The sequence below is a fragment of the Mustela lutreola genome, chromosome 10 (assembly GCF_030435805.1).
Source record: "Mustela lutreola isolate mMusLut2 chromosome 10, mMusLut2.pri, whole genome shotgun sequence".
Taxonomy (NCBI): domain Eukaryota; kingdom Metazoa; phylum Chordata; class Mammalia; order Carnivora; family Mustelidae; genus Mustela; species Mustela lutreola.
The window spans coordinates 98,181,753-98,202,486 of NC_081299.1; the positions used below are offsets into that span (position 1 = coordinate 98,181,753).

Consider the following 20,734-nt stretch of genomic DNA (forward strand, 5'->3'; position numbering starts at 1 on the left):
GTTGGACTAACTTTGACAAAATGGTATCTCACTTTCAAGCCAAACTTTGCATTTGAGTTGCTGTACACTGGTGACTTCTCAAAGTGTGCTTCTTGGACCAGTAATAGCAGCATTACCTGGGAGCTTAGCGAAATGCAAATTCCTGGGCCCCACTCCACATCTACTCAAAGACAAACTCTATGCACCAAGTACAGCAATTTATGTTTAAACAAGCCTTCCAGTTTATTCTCATACATACTAATGCTCCAGAACTACTGCTTTAGACTAAGATATTCCTATCTTAGTCTTAATCTTCACAGTATTTATGTATACTGCAAATCATGCAAGTTTTCTTTTTTCTTAAGCTTCTCAGGTTTCCTCATACACAAAATAAGGATTAACCAAAATAATGCTCTTGTAGGGTTAAAGTATTCAGTATGCAAATACTCATGTTAACTATTGTTCTGACTTTCCCCCAAAGATATTTTAAAAAACACACACTGAGACCTTATAATTTCAGTCTTCTACTAAGTTATATATTTTCATATGTAAAAGTGATTTTTATTGTGTAAACCAAGATGAACAGTCCAAGTAGTGACATTCTGTTTTTTTTTTTTTCAGGTACTACCAAATATATGACCCAATAAAATAGTTAAAACTAACATTGCAAGTTTAGTATTTCCATTGGTTTAAAATCCAATATATAACTCTAGTCATAAACGTGGAGAAAAATAATTAGATCTTCCAAGTATTAAAAAAAAAAATTCAAAGCTATCTTTAAGTCAATGAGTCTTTCATCTCCCCCAAAGACACCACAACAGAAATCAAGATTCTGCTGGTTTACACAGACACACATCTGTAATTGGGACAATTAAAAGGCCAAAACTGTAATACTGTCATAAGCAAGTTGATTATGCAACAGAAATGTGTGATGAGTTATTTTAAAAAGGATAATCAGTGACAGATTACCTCCTACTTTTAAGTCCTGCAGGTTGCCATTATACTGTGAACAGTGGAAGAAAAGTCTAGCTTGACGTTCTGAACACTGAATAAATCCGTAAGAGGTTAGCAGTTTTTCAATAACCCCAGTTTCACGCAGTGCTGCTGAAGTACCATTAGGGTACCCATTGTGTCCATTGTTATGGAGAAGGTTTGGATCAAAGCTCATCTGTTTTAAAAAGAAAAAGAATATACTCAGATCTGTACATTATCTTCATAGCATACTAAGGTCTGATGAACAAACCACTAAATTTTTAATGGAAAAACGTAAAGAAAATAAAGTAGATAAAGGGAAATTTATGGACTTTTATTACTGAAATATTAGTTCAGCTATAAAACATTTCAGAAGAAATAATCTCACTTATTTCAGGGAACTTCCCTAATTTATGGTAGAATTTTCACTTACCAGCAAATAGGATTTCTGGAGTTCAGTGTTAAGGCAGAGCAGCTACATTAAGTAAAAGCTTCTTTTATGTTAACTTTAAATGACTAAAACAGTAATTTCAGAAGCAGGGTAATGGATATCCAAGGGATGGAAACCCAAACTACCAGAACACTTCCTTAAGAAATTAAAATCGACTTTGAAACTTAAATAGAAACCTGAATACTATTTGTTACGCCATGCATCCAAAAGCAATTATTTAAATTAGTAGAGATGAAAACAAAAGAAACTTGGTATGAAATACTTATTTCAAACTAGAAAATATCAGAAAATAAATGCATACTTAGATTCTCCAATGGAAAACGAGCCAAAACAGTGAGTTGGAAAACAGGATTTTTCTAAAACAAAACTCCAAGAAAACAAAAGCTCTTCAAATCTAAAAATGTTTAATCATTTCACAGGTATATTTAAAGAAATCTTTTCATCCATTTCAGGTGCTGATGAAATCTCTAAATACTGCCATTTGCTTCTATGATCATATAAAGCAAAGAAAACATCTTTAGTGAAAAGAGCTATTTACGTACAATGCAATGGAACCTGTTTACATCATCAAATACTATCACATTTTGCCTTGAGAGACACTATAAAAACAAATTATTTTATTAATATAAGTGATGAATTAAAGAGGACAAAATCCCTAGCAAAGGTCAGGTCTATAACAGCAACATATCCACATCTTTACTAGTTTTAGACCCTTTCACTGAAAATTTGACTTATTAAAAAGCATCCTAAGTGTGATGTTGGCATTATTAATAAAAATATCTTTCATTAGGGAAAAAAAAAATGACAAATTGGAGAACACTAAACCCAAGAATGAGTAGTGAAACAGTGCATAAGATGGCCAAATCATGCAAATCAAAGTCATCCAACAAGTAGGTGCTGAAGTTCTAGTTCTTTCGTGCTAGACATTGCTGTGTTTACCACTTATTAACTTATTTAATTTTTACAAAGCCCATTAGAAAGTAGTATTATCACCACCTTACTAATGAGGTAACAGACCCAGAAAGGTTAAATGACTTGTCAAAGTCAAACGGTAGAGGATTCAAACTAAGAAGGCCTACCTCTATGATCTGGGCTTCTCAAACTTTAACTACCTGGCAATCTGGTTAAAATACAAAATACTGAGGGTATTGGGGGCAGGAGTTTGAGATTCTCCAAGCTCCCAAGGTGACAGCAACACTTTAGACTTCTGGAGTCACTCTGGGTAGCAAGACCCTAAACTAAAAGATAAAGGAAATGCCTAGGGGTTAGAAAGTGAGTTTGCAGGTTATTTCAACAGAAGTGAGTGGCCCTAAGTCATGCTCTTAACACAAAGCAAAATAAGCTAAGATGACAGTTTTCCTGACTTACAGATCTCTGATACGTGGGGGTCCTCTTTTGTTTTTTAGTCCCAGATGAGGTAGAAGATGAAGATAAAGGTAAAGAATGTGAAGGAGGGGCTGCAGGAGGGGGATGAGGATCTGATGATGATACAGTAAAAGCATTCTCCATCTCCAACAGCTGTGATAACATAGCACAATGTTTGTAACTATGGATCAAGAACAATTTAACACACACATGACAGTCAACTTCTTCATCTTTTCAGATTCACCAGGTCACTTCAGCAAAATATAATTCATTCAATCAGATTTCTATTGACGAAAGAAATTATGGCGTTAATATTAAAAGGTCAAGCTGAAATGTATTTTTAAAACTTCCTATTTTTACAATCCCTAATCCACAACATTTACAATTTTTAAAATGCCATCAGTATTCTCTGGTGGTTGCTATAATGACACAGTTCAGCCCAATTTCTTCTCAACATCTCACAACTTTACAAATAATCTAAAATTCTTAATCAACTTGTCTCCCCAGAGTACACATAAGATAATCCAATGGGATATGGGAAGAAAATATTACAACTACGTATTTATTTTGTCCAAAGATAAAATTAAGCTTTGTAAATATTTATCATGTACTTGCAGAAGAGGACTGAGTTGGTATGTTAGATCACATCACATATATACACATTAATTAGGTGTTCTGAGGGAAGGGTGAGGAACACAAGAGGGTGGTAAGTGAAACCCCCACTCATTTACTTTCAGCATATTAGTTTATATTTGCCCAATTAAGTGGACAAACTTAGCTATCTAGATTAACTAAACTGCCTTCAAAAACAGACAAATGGTTGAAAAAGATTGCTGCAGAATAATCTTAGGTAGACCATGCTAAACAAGGCAAAACATAGGCAAAGTAAATGGGATCTGACACTTCTCATCCTAGTACTAGTTCTTTGACCTCCAAATCATAACATAAAATGACCATTTAATAATATCTGACAAGTCTGCCAAAACATTAATATCAAGACTATGTACAGACATACTAGGAACAATAAGACACACTACACGTACATTGTTCCCCACATAATAATTTATGATGGCAGAAAGTTTTTAAACACCTAAAAAGCATTTAGACATAATATTTTTAGTAAGAGTGGAAAGTTTCTGCACTGTTAACAGTAAAATATTTTTATAATATTGCTTATTTCATCTTTATCTTATTTGTAAGCACTAGACTTTACATAGCATAATCACATGATCTCTAAGTATATACACACATACACACTGACTGTACATGCTATTACATTAACCATTTCATCAAATTAATCTGAAGAAGACTACTCTGAGCCCAAGATTTATCTTGGATCATGACTTTCAAGCTGAGCTTCTCTCATCTTTGGATGACAGTTCTTATTACCATACAGGTAAGAACACTACACGGGCATTTGTAACACACAGGTCATGAAACCACAGAAACCTCAAGTCTCCAGTCCTACCACACATTCCTATAGCAACGAGGTAAGACACTTGTTTTTCTAAGAGAAAATGAAACAGAATTACAAGGAAGGTTCTGGAATTTAAGCTGTATTGCTCTTTAAGTCTCACCTCACCTCTAAATGAACATCAAAACACAACTGAAAAAGGCTTTTCCTTTCTCTTAGCATCTTTCCTGACTGAAGTTTCCTTCTCTAGCTTTCATCCATGGGGGGGGGGGGGGGTCTTCTTTTTCTAAGGAAAAACATATTACTCAATTTTAGATAAAACAACATGTTAACACCCTTCCCTTCAAAGAATCCTCACAATTCAAATTAAACTACAATTCTATTGCACTGTAAAATTTTCTTTACCAGCACTACACTTCACCATTAAACAAAATAAAAGTTCATTAAAAAAAACACTGCCAATTACATAAAAGTGTAAGTCCAATGAAAAAAGTTCATGGCTCAAAAACAGAAACCTAATAATAAATTAAGATAAAGACCCCCCCACAAAAAGATGGAAGGAAAGGACCAATGCATAAATGTTACTTGGCTTTTTTTAAATAGTGGGAAAATTCAACTTATTTGCTCACCTTATAGCATACAAAAATATACTGAAGACAGACTGAGTTAAATACTCTAACAAACATCAAATAAAAACATACTATTAAAAATTTTTTTGGAAGGAAGACTTTCTAGATTTGAAATAGAAAAAAACTGCAAAGGAAAGGATCAATATTTGATTAAATGAAAAGGACAAGTTTTATACTCAAACTTAAGGAAAACAAATGCAAATATCTCAGTGTACTATTAAGGAAACTGAAATCAGTAAGCTCTGTAATAGTCACCCCTTTTCCTAATTTTGCCTTCTGCAATTTTAAACCCCCACCTCCCCACAACAGCAGTCTGGAAGCAGGTGCTATCTCCTGACATCCTCAGAAGGTCAACAGTAGCGTCACACTGCGTCACTATCCTTACGTCATTCATCACTTCATCCCCTCATGTAAGCATTTTATCACCCCATATCATTAAAACAAGGCCAAGTACTGTAAGTATTTCCAGGGGCGCCTGGGGGGCTCAGTTGTTAAGTGTCTGCCTTTGGTTCGGGTCACTATCCCAGGGTCCTGGGATAGAGCCCCACCGGCAGGAAGCGTTCTCCCCCTCCCACTCCCCCTGCTTGTGTTTCCTCTCTCGCTAGGTCTCTGTCAAATAAATAAATATATAAGATTATTTCCAGAGACATGTTCACAATACTGTTATAACTGCTATATATTAGTATCTTACTGCACCTAATTTAGAAGTTAAACTTAATCACAGGTATGGAAGTATAGGAAAAACATCGTCTATATGGGCAAGGACTTTTTGTTCAAAGCTAAATCCTGAGAGTCTAGACAAACAGTTGCTGGCCCATATTAGGCACTCATTTGTCTTAACACTAAAAGTATTAAGACAAATAAGTTAGTCTTAAAGACTATAATTAAACATTAGACACAAAACACAAGAACTTTAGCTCTGTCAATAAAAAATTTTGAAAAAGCAAATTAGTCATTATCAAACTACCAGAGATAAAAGATTTAAAAATTGTGAGAAGGTAGGTTAAGAATAATATGCTCAAATATTTTTATGGTGGTAAACTGGTTATAACCTTTCTGAAATGCAGTTTAGCAACATGTATCAAGATGTGGAGTTGTTTTCCTTAATAATTTCAATGCAGGAAACCTATCCTGGAGCAGTCTGAAACGTGAACACTTTGCAAAAACGCATTCATAGAAATATTTTAGTAACAAGTGCCTAGAAAGAATCTAGTCTAAAGCTAGTTCAAGAAGTCACAGTAATTTATATAAATGCTCTGCAGTCATTAGAAAGGATGTATGAATAAGCTTATGCTATAATATGAAAACGAGAGAGAGAGATACCTATACAAGTGTGATTTCAAATGTACTTAAAAAAGAAAGACCAGAAAAATCTAATTTAATGCTCAGACTTCTCAAGAAAACACTTGGAAGGTGTCTTAAAATGGTAAATGCGGATAGAATCCAGTACTCATGCCATGACTCACATTCTTTTTAAGACTTATTTGAGAGAGTGAGAGCAAGCACAAGAGCGAGCGTGGGGGGAAGCAGGGCGGCAAAGACAAGGACACACTCCGCGCAGAGCTCAGAGCCCGATGCAGGGCTGGATTCCAGGACCCTGAGATCATGACCTGAGCCAAAATCAAGAGTTAACCCCTTGACTGAGTCTCCCAGAAGCCCCTGTGTTTCACATTCGTAACCACTTAGTACCTATAATACATCAACATTGTTCTAGGCTCTGCTCACATAGAGAGCACAACAGACAAAAATCCCCAACTTTACAAGTTTAAACTTTCTACTCTTTTCTACGTATTAATTTTTAAAATTGGAAAGTCAAGTCATTAACAGTGTTAACCCAACTCTTTAAAAAAAGAATTAGAATCAGAGGTCTAATTTAAACTTGATCCAAGAAACAGAACTAGAATCAAAAGACTGGCTTTTAGTCCTGCTTCTCACACATTAACTAGGATTGTTTCCTCAAATGTAAAGTGGAAGCCTTAGGGGTCTCCAAATTCTCCTGCGGGGAGGAATCAAAATTCTGTGTTCTGAAATCTCTTCATCCAAAACCCGAGTTGTTTCTTCTGCCTTTTTCCTAACCTAGTCTGCTTGGCTGCTAACTGACAAGGAGTTAGTTTAGAAGAGGTAGCCTATTTCACTTGAAGACAGTTTTATTTTTTATTTATTTATTTTTTTAAAGATTTTATTTATTTATTTGACAGAGAGGGATCACAAGGAGGCAGAGAGGCAGGCAGAGAGAGAGAGAGGAGGAAGCAGGCTCCCTGCCGAGCAAAGAGCCCGATGCGGGACTCGATCCCAGAACCCTGAGATCATGACCCGAGCCGAAGGCAGCGGCCTAACCCACTGAGCCACCCAGGCGCCCTGAAGACAGTTTTAGAAAATGACTTGGTATTCTTTAAACATATCTACCCTTCACTCCCACTGCTCCTTTCAGTTTTCTGAATGCAACTGTTTTTCTGAACGATTCAGTTTTGGAGATGTTCCAAGTAATTACTCGTTAATGTGCAGTTTACTACTACTCTTATTGTACCCTGACAAACATTTAGAGAGCGTGGAGTGATTATGTTTGATTCTATAGCCCTAAGTTTCAGTAAATCTGTACAGTAAAAATATTCTCCACATCATTTCTTAACAAATCAGTAAAATCAGGTTTTCTCCATTTAGTGCTTCTGTAACTGCTCTTGTTCCTCAAGAAAAAGCTAACTGAACGCTACATTTCCTTTGTTGGTTAACCTGGAATTCCAATTCCAGTTTAGAGGTAATTTTAAATTAGGCTTTGTAATCAATTTTTTAAGCATTCTTCTATGCCCTTCCTTAATGCCTACCTCACAGGGTTGCTGGGTTAGATGAGCTGCTCTAATAAAAAGCCTATAGTAGTACTTAGCTCATAAATGCTCACATAACTACTTATTATCAGGTCCTTTTCAAAAGCAGGGCAAGGAGATAATCTGGCAACACACTTGGAAACCTCTCTGAAAATCAGTCCATTAGTTAATAACTTTTAATGATTATCATCCAACCTACATTTCTCCAGAGTGACCATATCAGAATATCAGGAGATACCCTATCAAATACCCTCATTGAAAACTTTTTTTTTTTTTAATTCATTTGCTCTTGGATTTTGCTAGGGATGGAGAACAAGCTTCAAAGTTCCCACACCTGACTTTAAAAATCAATCAAGATCTGTACAGTTCCTGGTCACAGGTCTCCATTAACTACTACCACACTCCTAGCAAGTTAGCAGTGTTATATTCTCATTCAATCTGGGGCTTTAGTTTTCTTTTAATGTTCCCACCTTTGTTTTCCTTTTGTCACCTTTAGAGTGCCTTGAGCAAAAAACAAATCAATCCATTTCATATACAAAACAAATTTCTCAGAAGTTTTATTCTTCCTTGACATTTTTTCAGGCCAATGTCTTCCGTATTTATTCCTTCTTAATTATGTAATACCGTTACCATGTTACAAAAAAGTCCCTTTTAAAATCTAGGGTTCTACTGCATTATCAGATATATTTCCTTTGCTATACCCCTTTTAAGTGGAATACTTTACAATTACATATCAAAAAAACCCCAATTGTTTTTTATCTTTTGTAAAATTTGTGAACTTCTATTTTGAGAGCTGTGAGTGCATATATTTATATATTAAAAATGTTCACATTGGAGTGCCTGGCTGGCTCAGTGAATGGAGCATGAAACTCTTGAGTTTGAACCCAATGCTGGGGGTAGAGGAAAATAAAATTTAGGGGCATCTGGGTGGCTCATCTGCTTAAACATTTGCCTTCGGCTCAGGTCATGATCCTGGGGTCCCGGGATCCAGCCCCACGTTGGGCTCCCTGCTCAGCTTGGAGTCCACTTCTCCCTCTCCCAATGCCTCTTAGCTTGTGCTCTCTCTCAAATAAATAAAATCTTTAAAAAATAAAATAAAATTTGTAAAAATGTTCATGTACTAAACTAATATTCAGAATACAAACATTAGGCTAAAAAAAGCACTGCTACTTTAAATCCATTTCTACAATTCATTTCAATAAAACGAAATGAAAGCTTTAGTTCTAGTCTTTTACCCTTTCAACAGTCAAGATAAAACTATGCAGTCAAGATTTCGGGACGCCTGGGTGGTTCAGTTGGTTAAGCAGCTGCCTTTGGCTCAGGTCACAGTCCCAGCATCCTGGGATAGAGTCCCACATCGGGCCCCTTGCTCGGCAGGGAGCCTGCTTCTCCCTCTGCCTCTGCTTGCCATTCTGTCTGCCTGTGCTCGGTCTCTCTCCCTCTCTGTCTCTGACAAATAAATAAATAAATCTTAAAAACAAAACAAAACAAAAAAACTGTACAGTTTCAATCTGTACTATCTTAACTAACCCAGCACAATTTATTACAGCTTAAAATTATTTTTTAATCAGATGAGGATATATGAAGAAACAAACAGAAAAAGCAAATGGTACAACAGCCTTAAAATTGAGTAGCTGTCTGTTGATAGAACAGAGATAATTTAAATTAATTGGTACTGTTGGTAGTTTTCAGTTAAGGAGTAATTTTGGTCCACAGTAAGGTCATTACCATAGTAGGCTCATCAACCTTTAAAGAAACTGCAGATTAAAGGTCAGAGTGCCTCCTGAAATGGTGATAAAGCTTTTGTAAGACAACAACCTAGGAATGACGAGGAATTTTCATTCTTCATTCTATTTGATTGATGCAGCATTTTTAAAAAGATTTACCACAAAGTAAACCCTCCTTGAAATTATCTTCCTTGTTATTCCTTCCTGGCTACCTCATTTCTCTGAACATTCCCTTCTTGGGCACTTCTTCATTTATTATGTATAAAGTGAGGACTCCTTTCTGAATTTCAAGATTTTATTTCTATCCAATTTAGAAAACCAAAACTAAAGATTAAAAAGGAAAACCACCTTTTCTCATCTTCCCTCCCCCAAAAGATAGTTTGACATTCCGTGCTAGCATACTTTCTCAATTTTCAGATTACTATCTAATGAATGCAATAGACTTCCACAGTGTATTTTGCTTTCAGCAAGTCCCCACATAAACTTCCCTATTCCTATGAAAAACAAAGATTTTGAACTTCTAAAACTGGATAGATTGGGTCAAATCCCTGCAGGCTCATCTTCACATTCAATTGGTTATCACGTCCTATGACTTCTACCACTAAAACCCCTACTGCCTCCTTCTCTGCCCATACCCTGGCTTTTATCTTCCTTATACTCTATCCATTGCTCTTTAAAGGTTTTCCCATCTTCAGCCCATCTCTTAAAGTCACACCATTTAAGATACACTTCTGAATATGTAACTTTTAGTGTTTACAATTTGAAGCAATAAAACTATCTCAGTTTTGAAATAAAAAACCCATTAAGCCCTTGCTTATAAACACCTAATGACTTCTCCACAGAACAAAGTCAATACAGCAGGCCTTCAAAACCTGCGTTCAGCAAGCGTCCCTTTCTAATTGCTCTCTTAACCCACAAAACTTATTTCCTACTCTAATTATTCTACCTACAAAGCTGTATTTTCTAGTTCGTTCATAATGAACTTACCATATTATACCATATGCTTTCAGACCTCCCTGAATCTGCTCATTCTGTTGCTGCTATCAGAATACTCTCTCTCAAAGCACTACTCACCTTTAATGTCCCTTCTCTTTCTTTACCCCTTTAGAGAGACCTCTGAACATAGATTGCAAAGGGCATCCGTAACTGAAATCTCAACTTTTAAAAAGTACAGATGGGAGTTTTTCTTTCTAAGAGACTAGTAAGAGAGATCCACATGTATTAACAAATGTAATCCCGTGTGAAAAAAAACCCCTATAGTGTGACCATAAATATTGTCCTTGTTTAGTAAGAGACAATAAATTCAATACAACAATCCAGTGTTGATATTTTCATACTAGTTGAGACTATAAATTGTTTTCAAAGTATCTTTAGAACAGATTAAGATTTGCTGTTTGACCAAAATAACTAGGAAATTATAAACTGATTCTTGCCAAAAGAAAACTACAAACCTACCTCGCAGTGATAATCAAATATTGCACTTTCAGTAGTATTTGCTGATTCTTCTTTTTCAGCACACGTTTCAAAGGATGAAAGTTGCTAGTATTAAAAAAAAGAGCGAGAGAAAATGATCTATCAAGCTAATAAAGAATACAATTGCTGCTGCACCGGGCAATCTCACAGTGCAGCACTGAAGAAAACAAAGACTACTAGCAGCGTTGGGAAGTGCTCTTTCAAAGCTGTTGAGTAGGCACAAACTTCTTGTTTCAGATCAAGTGTTGTGTCTTCAACTTAAGTGTACTCTTCTTTGGTCTTGTTGGTTGTTTCGAGGTTTGTTCCTTGCCTGATCTGAACTTGAAGCAGCAGTTTCAGGTGGTAAAGTCTGTTCTGTTACACTTCATACTAGAGATAAAAAATGAAGACAGTTAAGTTTAATTTACAGAAAAGAACCAGGACAGAGGGTGGGTAGAGGGACAGACTCCTTTCACAAACTCAGAACCACTGGTTAACAAGTAATGAGGGAAACCCGGAAGCACACTCATTTGATGTTACCTGAGCAACCTCTCAAGTGCTAATGGATACCACCTCCTTTGACCTCACACTCAAAATGGGAAATTATTTCACACTCCCTGGTGATGCCCCCACACTGTAAGTTCTAAGTTACAAAGCATAACATTCAATTTAACACAAGTGTTTTATAGGTATCTAGCACTGTGGCAGGTATTGTGGAAAATATAAAAGAAGTTCCTTCCATCAGGCAATTTAGAGAAAAACCAGATATAGAACCAAATATAGAACAAAATGCCAAAAATTAATTTGCTTAACTAATATCTGAGTACTGGCTGTCATATACTATATATCAGAACTACTACTTATTGTTTATTCACCACTGCATGTACATTGAAGCAACATGGTGTGCAGTCATAGCAGGCTTTTTTTTTTTTGACAGACAGAGATGACAAGTAGGCAGAGAGGCAGGCAGAGAGAGAGAAGAGAAAGCAGGCTCCCTGCTGAGCAGAGAGCCTGATTCGGGGCTCGATCCCAGGACCCTGGGATCATGACCTGAGCCGAAGGCAGAGGCTTTAACCCACTGAGCCACCCAGGCATCCCAACGGCAGGCTTTTAATCAGAGTTGGAGGCTTAATTTGGAGAAATCAGGAAAATTTTAAGAGAAATAAAACAGCCAAGTATTCTAGGCACGTCAAGCAAGCCAAGTCAGGGTGTGCCACTAACTTCTAAGTTCCCGGAAAGCAGGGACCACATATATGATTGTCTATGCCTGACATCAAGGGAGATTTATGACATGAAGGACCATGGCAATAGTGCGGCTTGTTTCAGAGAAATCAATAGGCTAGTCCGGCCAGAACAGAGGCTAGCTTAAAGTGAAATGGGATATGTGGTATGACAGGTGTAGTGGAGCCAGATTATGAAGTATTTCAACTTGATATAACAGGAAACAGAAAGCCTTAGCTCTTGATGAAAGGGTATTAAGTCTTGAAATCCTATGAGAGATGGCTTAGTGAAGGAAACAGAAATCTCATTTGAGCTGTTGCCAGAAATAGATGAGAAATGCCTATAAAAAAGAAACAATTAAGATGAGAGGAGATGGGAAGCAAAATATATTTATAAGTAAAGCCACAGAATTGTGCTTTATATTGGCCATAAAAATGATTCTTTTGCACTGACTGGGATATTAACTAAACTGGTGCTGTTAGCTAAATTTATATGGGGAGAAGAAAAAGTAGATTTGGTTTTAGAAATGCTGAAAAAATGAATAGTATATTTACTTATTTATTTATTAAAAGATTTTATTTATTTATCTGACAGAGATCACAAGTAGGCAGAGAGGCAGGTGGAGGGAGAGGGGGAAGCAGGCTCCCCGCTGAGCGGAGAGTCTGATGCCATGCAAGGCTTGATCCCAGGACCCTGAGATCATGACCTAAGCCAAAGACAGCGGCTTAACTCACTGAGCCACCCAGGCACCCATAATGTTGTATTTATTTAAAAAACATCAGAAATAAGAATGACTATATGTGAGAGGCCGGAGATTGTGAAATAGTTTAGACTAGGAGAGCTCAAGTTCATTCATTGATACTTCCTAGTAAAATGCCATGAACAAGTCACTTCATCTCTCTAAATTTCAGTTTCACATATGCAAAATGAAAACCTATCAACGGCTGACTTATGGCGCTGTTTCGGGGGCGGGGGGGGGGGGAGACTATACCTAACAGTTCCTGACTTTATATTATCTCTTCAAATATTACACTTGTCCCATCTTTCAGATTTTATTTGGATCATTCTATTCCCCACATAGATACTTCTTAGAGCAATCGTTGCAAATCATTTGTTAAGTTTTAAAAAATATTTACGCCCAGTCCCCACTCAATGAATAATTTAAGTGGCCTGAAGTAGGGCCACTTCTGTTATGATCATTGATTCTTCCCACTCCATCTTCACACTAAATGTTGCCAAGTCTTATCAATACCTCCTTACTGAGATCTTTTGTCTTAAATGACATCACATTTTAGTCCAAATATCTAAAACATCTGCTAACTTCTTTTGTCAACCTTTTCCATTTTGTCACATAACACTGCCAGACTGATGGATCTAAATTCCAATTTCACTCATTTCATTGTCCAAAATCTTCAGTGATTTTTTCCAGCATTCTAGATGGGAAGTTCTTAATCCTGGCTACACATCCAACCCAACCACCTGGGTAACTTATAAATAAAGCCTGGATCCTACCTTGAGATTCTAATTTATTTTCACTAGCGTTAGGTCCCGGGAGTTGGTACATTTTATCATCCTCTACCCCTGCCCCTGTGTTTCTGACTTGCAGCCAGGATTTAAGAATCACCATTTACGATGTTCTCTATTCTACCTTTCCATTTTTACCTTTTCCCACTCTCCAGATCTTCTCCTAGATAGGTGTATTTTCCTGCCTAATCCTTAAGTATAATCCCTGGGAGATGCCTGAATTCTATTCTTCATGCATATATATGGTTCTTCTCCTCACAAAGAAAGTAATTTTTGCCATCTTCAAAGAAATAAAGAAGTTTTTCTTGACCATTCCAGTAGATTTATGTTAATTTCCACTGTGTGAGGCACTAACTACCATTGTCGGCATCATTCTTTCTGATACCAAATCGTTTCCGCACTTTGCTTTAATTCACATTTTTATGTATCTTGTTCCTCCAATTATGAAACAAACTCAAGTATATTTATCACAGCCCCCTTCAGCTTCTAATGCAGCATACATCACTGACAAACTTAACCATAGCAAAACTACAATAGCAAAGAGGTAGTTAATCCATAATAGGAAACGACACCACAATTTAAGGGCAGACAGTTCTACCAACTTCTAAAAAATTTTTAGTTAGCTGTATAGTCTTACTTATCCCACCAAGAAATAATGTCTTCTTTTAAAAATACAGACTCGAGGAGTGCCTGGGTGGCTCAGTGGGTTAAGCCTCTGCCTTCCGCTCAGGTCATGATCTCAAGGTCCTCAGATGGAAGTCCGGTGTCCATGTCAGACTGTCGGCTCAGCAGGGAGCCTGCTTCCTCCTCCCCCACACCTGCCTCTCTGCCTACTTGTGATCTCTGTCAAATAAATAAATAAAATCTTAAAAAAAAAATACAGACTCAAAACACCGGTTTAATCTTAATATTTTTACATCGATTTATGAACCCAAAGACCTCAAAATTGCTATATCATAAAACAGATACGAATTTCATCAAACTGCTAAGGACAAGCTTGTGTATCTCACAGTGGGGGGAATTAAGAAAAACAACCTACCTTGAAAAACTTGAATTGGATTAACCCAGTCTAGGGTGTTGTATTATGTTAAGAACTGTCTAATTTGACACATAGTAACAGAGAAATGAGACTTCCAGAATCTAAAACTTGGGAGCACTGCAGACCCAGCCTTGGGCACTAATGAAGCCTATCAGAATCCATTAAAGCTCAAACAAACCCACCAACTACCATGAAAAACCCAAAGTGGTGGAATTTCACTTCATTATTACCTTCATAGCTAAGAGATTTCTATGGCTAACTAAACACTTTTCAGTCAAATTAACACTTAATGAAACACTTAGAAAGTACCCACTGGGCATTTTAATAAAATTAGTTATGCACTCATGCCAAGATTATTAACATTCATGGGTGGTACTGATAAACTCTTCTGCCTTAAACCTCTGAACACAGTGCACTCCCTCTATCCCCCAAAGGCTAGATACTTAAATCACATGAAATACAGAGTAACAACTATAATACTAATTGATAGTTGGATCTGAAAGTCTCCCTGATTGTTAAGTAATCTAGTTCCTTTCTTTCTGCTCAGTTTGGAAACAGAAACAACCCTAACTATTATGTCATTGTTTTAGTTAGGAGTTAAAGCTAATTCCTTTACTTAAACTGATAACCCAAATAGTTATTCCCTATTTCACCTGTCTTAAAATTATCATCACCTGTTTTATTTATAGTCTTCTCCAGTTCACTGCTTTAGCTCAAAAGGACTACTAGAAACTACTAAATACACGCTGAATTAATAAACTTATGTGGCCAGCAACCCACCTAAAATCTATCCCATAAGTCACTTCATTTTGACATTATTCTCAGAGTTTGTACAGCACTCACTTGGGGGAGAATGTTAATGAAAGGCTAAACCAGTCTAAAAGTCTCCCCCACAACCCACTTTCTTAAGTAACTTTTTTTTTTTTTAAAGATTTTATTTATTTATTTGACAGATCTCACAAGTAGGCCAAGAGGCAGGCAGAGAGAGAGGCAGAAGCAGGCTTCCTGCTGAGCAGAGAGCCAGAAGAGGGGCCGGATCCCAGGACCCTGGGAGGCAGAGGCTTTAACCCACTGAGCCACCCAGGTGTCCCCACCCCCCACAACCCCGCCCTTTTTTGAGAGGAGTGAAGATCCAATTACACAGCATGGGACTGAGAAAGGTCTCTATTGTTGCTTTATATGAGTAATATTCTTACCCTAACTTCCTCCTTCATATTTCTTGATTATAACTCAAGACAAGTTTAAGTATGTCAGATTTTGCAATAACCTGTAAAACTGAAAAGCTTAACAGGTTTTAATTAACTTTCACTTTAGAATCTATGGAAAATGACAGAGTTCAGATAATTAACCAATTTAAGTCAGTAACATGTCAGGCAGAAATGAGAGAAATGAGAGAAAATCAAATTGTTACAATTATTTTTTTGTGTATGTTTAGTAACAGCAATTATGATGAGTTGTTACCTGAACAGCTGTTAAAACATTTAAAGTTATATATTCATTTATCACTTAACTGTTTTTACAATACACTGACACTCTGAAATAGGACAGATGCCAGTATAGGAAGCTAAATGTTCCAGACACAAAATCAGAAAATAGTGCAGACCAGCACTGTCCCAAAAGAAACACAGTGCAACCCATATATGTAATTTAAAATTTTCTGGTAATCATATTAAAATTGAGTGAAATCGGGCACCTGGGTGGCTGGCTCAGCTGGTTAAGTGTCTGCCTTCGGCTCAGGTCATGATCTCAGGGTGCTGAGATCAAGCCCCCCATCACATCAGGCTCTGCTTCTCCCTCTCCCTGCTGATATCCCTGATCGTGCATGCACATGCTATCAAATAAATAAAATCTTTTAAAAGCCAAAACAGGTGAAACTAATTTTAATTACATCTGTTTAATCAAATATATCCAAAATGTTATTTCCCATATATAATCAATCTTAAAAGTTTTCTCTGAAATCCAACGTCTATTTTACAAGTACAACACAGTTCAATTCAGAACGTACACAGTTTAAATGCCCAACAGCCACACATGGCTACTGGCTACAATACTGGTCACAGTAAGTATAGGCTCATGAGGAGAAAAGGCACTGGCATACCCAATAAATAGTAAACAAAAAACTCCTGGAAGAAGATTTTCAGAGTTAAAAGGAGGCAGTTATCTAGCAAACCATAGCCAGAGCTGGGTTTACTACATCTGAGAAGCAGAAATCCAAATAACTAGCTGTGGTTATCTACTGGCTATAGATACAAACCAATGGATAGCCTACATGTTAACTATGAAGAAACTGCTTATTAGTTTATTTTCAACTACACAGTTTTGCCTCAGCATTAAAGTATAAAAAACACTCCAAAAATAAAATTACTATTCAATACTTCTGAACAGAATACTGCCTAAAATATCATATTCCAGTTTAATAACCCTAATGAAAAATGTAGCACAATTCCTCAAGCTTGGCAGTATGAACTGAAAAAAAGTTCTCCATTGTTTTTAACTTGGTACTCATACGTGGAAGTGGAAAACATTCCAGTATCTATAGACAAAGGAATTTTTAAATCCTGACTCGGCAAAAAGAATTTAATATCAAGAAATGATGGAATTCAAGGGAAAAAAGTCAGTCCTACCAAAGCAGTTTCACCCCTGGAGACATTCTAGCTATGAAGTCTTTAAAAAAAAAAAAAAAAGAGAGAGAGAGAGAGAGAAACAAAGTTATAATTTTTGTGGCTGTAATTCTCTATTATGAAAAATCCTACAAGATTTACAAACACCCCTCCATGAGATAGTTTGAGTTAAAGATCTCAAAGAAAGTTCCCTTTTGGTTTTTTAAAAGACAAAGCTAAGAAGGCACATCAATCCTGTGTTTATTTAACAAAATCAGGATTTTTGTCATATTTCATGATACCACCCTAAAGTTCAGCTCCTTAAAAAAAAAAAAAATCTTTCCAAACAGCATTATCATGTTTCAACTACCTTGTCAAAAATATGGCCCTCACAACATGAATGAAGTTAGTAACTCTGAACCATACACTTAAAAAAAAAAAGATTAAAACTGATAAATTTTATGTTAGTATATTTTAGCACATTTTAAAAGAAACTAATTTTTTTTAAATGTTGGATGGCCCTTCGGAGTGGGTCTTTACATGGATGGCAGGGGAAAATAGGAGGGGGAAAAAGCAGGACTGTATGTCAGCTTTCATGCTCTCAAAATTTTGATTTGCAAGAATTTACTAGAATTTTCAACAACAGTCTAAAGGTCGTACTTTATAAGTCAGAACTTAATTACAAAAAAAGAAAACCTATCTTCTGCGCCTCAAATACTTTACTTTTCAACTCAGCTGCTATAAATACTCATCTCAATGGTAAACATCCAGAGCAGCTGCAAAATCACTCAAACCACTACCATCTCTCTTATTTCAGGCCTAAGGTTAAAAGGAAAAAAAAGAAACAAAACTGAATTTTTAATCTAAATATTATGACTCAGGCATATGCCCGTTCAGGCATATAAACCCATCTATCCACACCCAGAACACCTATTATTCATTAGTACCCCGAAAGGACCAAGGTATTATACTGCCCCTCAAAGTAGTATTAAGAATGCTCGTCTTCTAGAAACTCAAAATGCAAATTACTCAGCATTTTGATACAGAATAACTTATGAGCTACAACTTGGTATCTACATTTTATAGACCAGTTGCTCTGGCCAAGAGCTGTCAGTTCATGTATCTACCTCTTAACCTAAGCCTCTCAAAGGAAATTTAACCACCACAGTGTCTTTGAGAGTCTTCCCCTCCCTCTCCAACCCTGTCTCCACGCTCTTTAAAGAGGACCACATTCTTTCACTCATTTTAGGTGCAAATCAATTACCTCCTCCTACAATGTTCAGATTTCTGTGTTTGCGGAATTTAAAGCTGTTTTTAGGCAGCGTTCCCCACCTCACTTTTGAGTCAAGCAAGAAAGAAGCCGTCTAGGTGTTTCTAAAGGAAAACCTTAAAGCAAAAGAACCGTGGCACTGAAATTTCGTACTGATAAAATGGTTAAAAACCACAAGTGTCTCCAACCAGGGCTCTAAAAAACTAACCCTACACAGTATGACGAAGCCACGCCGTTCATTGCTCAACGTAGACCGGGCTTTTGCACCGTAAGAGCCGGAGATGGTGGTTCTAACAGCACGCCCTAATCCCAGGATAAAGGTGTAAGAGCCACGTGCCTAAGTTCAGGGACTGGTTTCCTTTCTCAAAAACCCGAAGAGGAAGCAAGAAAGGAAGGCTGGGTGCAGAGACTGAAGACAGACAGCTCCAGGTGAGTGGAAGTAAAGATGACACTTCGGCTAAGCTACTGTGCCAGACGTGGTCGGGGAAAGGAGATGCCTCTAAGCATTTAGATGGGGCACGGTCAGTCCACACACAAAGGAGGCTCCTCTACCGCACTGCGCTCTGGCACTCGTAGTCAGACCCCCAAGCAGGTGACGGACAGTAAACTAGAGTCCGAAGTGAGAGTAGGCCCCTCTCTCCTCTGCCTCCGGCTCCTCCAGCTTCACACAAAGGACCGCGCCACCACCCCCTCGCCCCGCCCGCCGGGACTTGTAGTTCCCGTTTCCCCTGCCAAACCGCAGAGGAGGAAGTGACTAGACTACAATTCCCAGCAGCCTCCGCGCCCGAGCCCCGCACCCCTGCCTCCATCTTGGCTGCGGTCGGAGCCTCCATTTTCGCTCCCTCCCCCCACTGTAGTCACTACCACCACTACCACGCGCGGCTGCCTGGGTTCGACTCTTCGTTTCAGCTCTGCGGCCTGACGTGAGGCTTAGGCAGTTAAACGAGGCCCAGGTGGGAAAGCCCGGGGTAAAGACTCAGGGTCAGATCTTCCCTGCCCGGAGCCCTAGGAGTGGCCACCTTGGCTCAGAAGCCTCTCCCGTTAATCTTGGTCTTCTTATCTGCTCCTAACCTGGCTTCTTGCTACCCCCAGTTGGACCCCGAGGTCGTACTCACCCCAACAGCTCAGCGCCCCCTCTCCAGCGCCGCCATAAGCAGCACGGCCCGGTACGTAGGAATAAATCTCGCTTCTCTCGCGAGAGTTGCGGGCTCCGAGCGCGTGCACGGGAAGCGCGGGGTGGGGGGGGGGTGCTCCTAATACGCCTGCGCGCGGGGGCTGAGTGACGCCAAGCAGAGCGCTGAGCTTAACCACAACCAATATGGTTGCCCGCGTTACCCTACATTCCCTTACCCGTGAGCTGCGGGAAGCAATCTGTGTTTACTGACTCCGCTGGGACGCATGGGGAGGGGTGGCGGGTAACTTTCGGCGTCTCTGGTCTTAGCAAACCTGAATAAACCTTAAGCCTCGAGACCAGGGTAAACTTGAGGGCGAACGATTTAGAGGGCATTTCCAGGAATGTCATATAAAGGATTTCGCTTTTTCTCAGATAATCCAGAAGCCCCAAACCCAAGTTTCTCCTCATAATGCAAGTTTTTTCCACCTATTGTTTGCTATAATATATTGACATTTTCATTAATATAGAGTAGGTTTTTAGTAAGGTAATTTGGAAGTTTTACGTGAGACCGTTGTCTCCCAGAAACTATATTGCTTGCAACGACGGACAAGAGTGAGCAAGGCGCATAATCATTAAAAAAACAGCCAAACCCCCCCCCCCCCCACCAAACCTTCATCTGACCTTTGTAATTACCACAAGATATTCGTGGTTTATCCGGTAATCAAAGAGGTTGAATCAGTAACTAAAATTTGAAATCAGGGCAAATGGATGATTAATCCAACAGGGTAAGAGGAGTGAGGAAAGCAGTTAATTGTGACCACAGAAAAGTTCAATGACTTTTCCCTTGTCAAACAAGAGAGCAGTACCCTCCGGTGAGAGGAATGCTTTTCCCAGATTCTGTAGCGCTCGCGCACTCGCTGTCTGTCTGTCTGTCTGTCTCTCTCGGACAGTATTGGATAAGCAATGACCAGTCATGCTCCTGAGAACTCTGATAGCCACTTTATTTTCGCTTTCAACACATAATTATCCTGCGTCTCTTATGTGTCAACGTTGGGGTGTATACCGTTTTCAAGACAAATGGATATGGTTCTGCCCTCAAGGAACTTTCAGTCTAGCATCATTCAGTAATCACAAAAACAAATTTAAGATACTCAG

At 38.1% G+C, this 20,734-nt stretch overlaps 1 protein-coding gene across 3 annotated transcripts in view; it reads right to left on the reverse strand.

Moving 5' to 3' along the window:
* The window catches only part of CSDE1 (cold shock domain containing E1), a 40,303-nt gene extending 20,584 nt beyond the window's left edge, over positions 1–19,719 (reverse strand). Inside the window, exons 1-4 of one of the 3 annotated variants that reach the window (XM_059138070.1) lie at positions 19,581–19,719; positions 10,815–11,201; positions 2,771–2,920; positions 949–1,147 (exon numbers count right to left, since the gene is read on the reverse strand). In XM_059138070.1, coding sequence (XP_058994053.1) covers positions 949–1,147; positions 2,771–2,911 — 340 coding nt within the window. In that variant the 5' untranslated portion in view covers positions 2,912–2,920; positions 10,815–11,201; positions 19,581–19,719. Of the gene's footprint in view, positions 1–948; positions 1,148–2,770; positions 2,927–10,814; positions 11,202–19,580 lie in introns of those variants that run through there. The other 2 variants (XM_059138072.1, XM_059138071.1) reach the window with 2 other exon arrangements.
* Between the last annotated feature and the right edge of the window lie 1,015 nt (positions 19,720–20,734).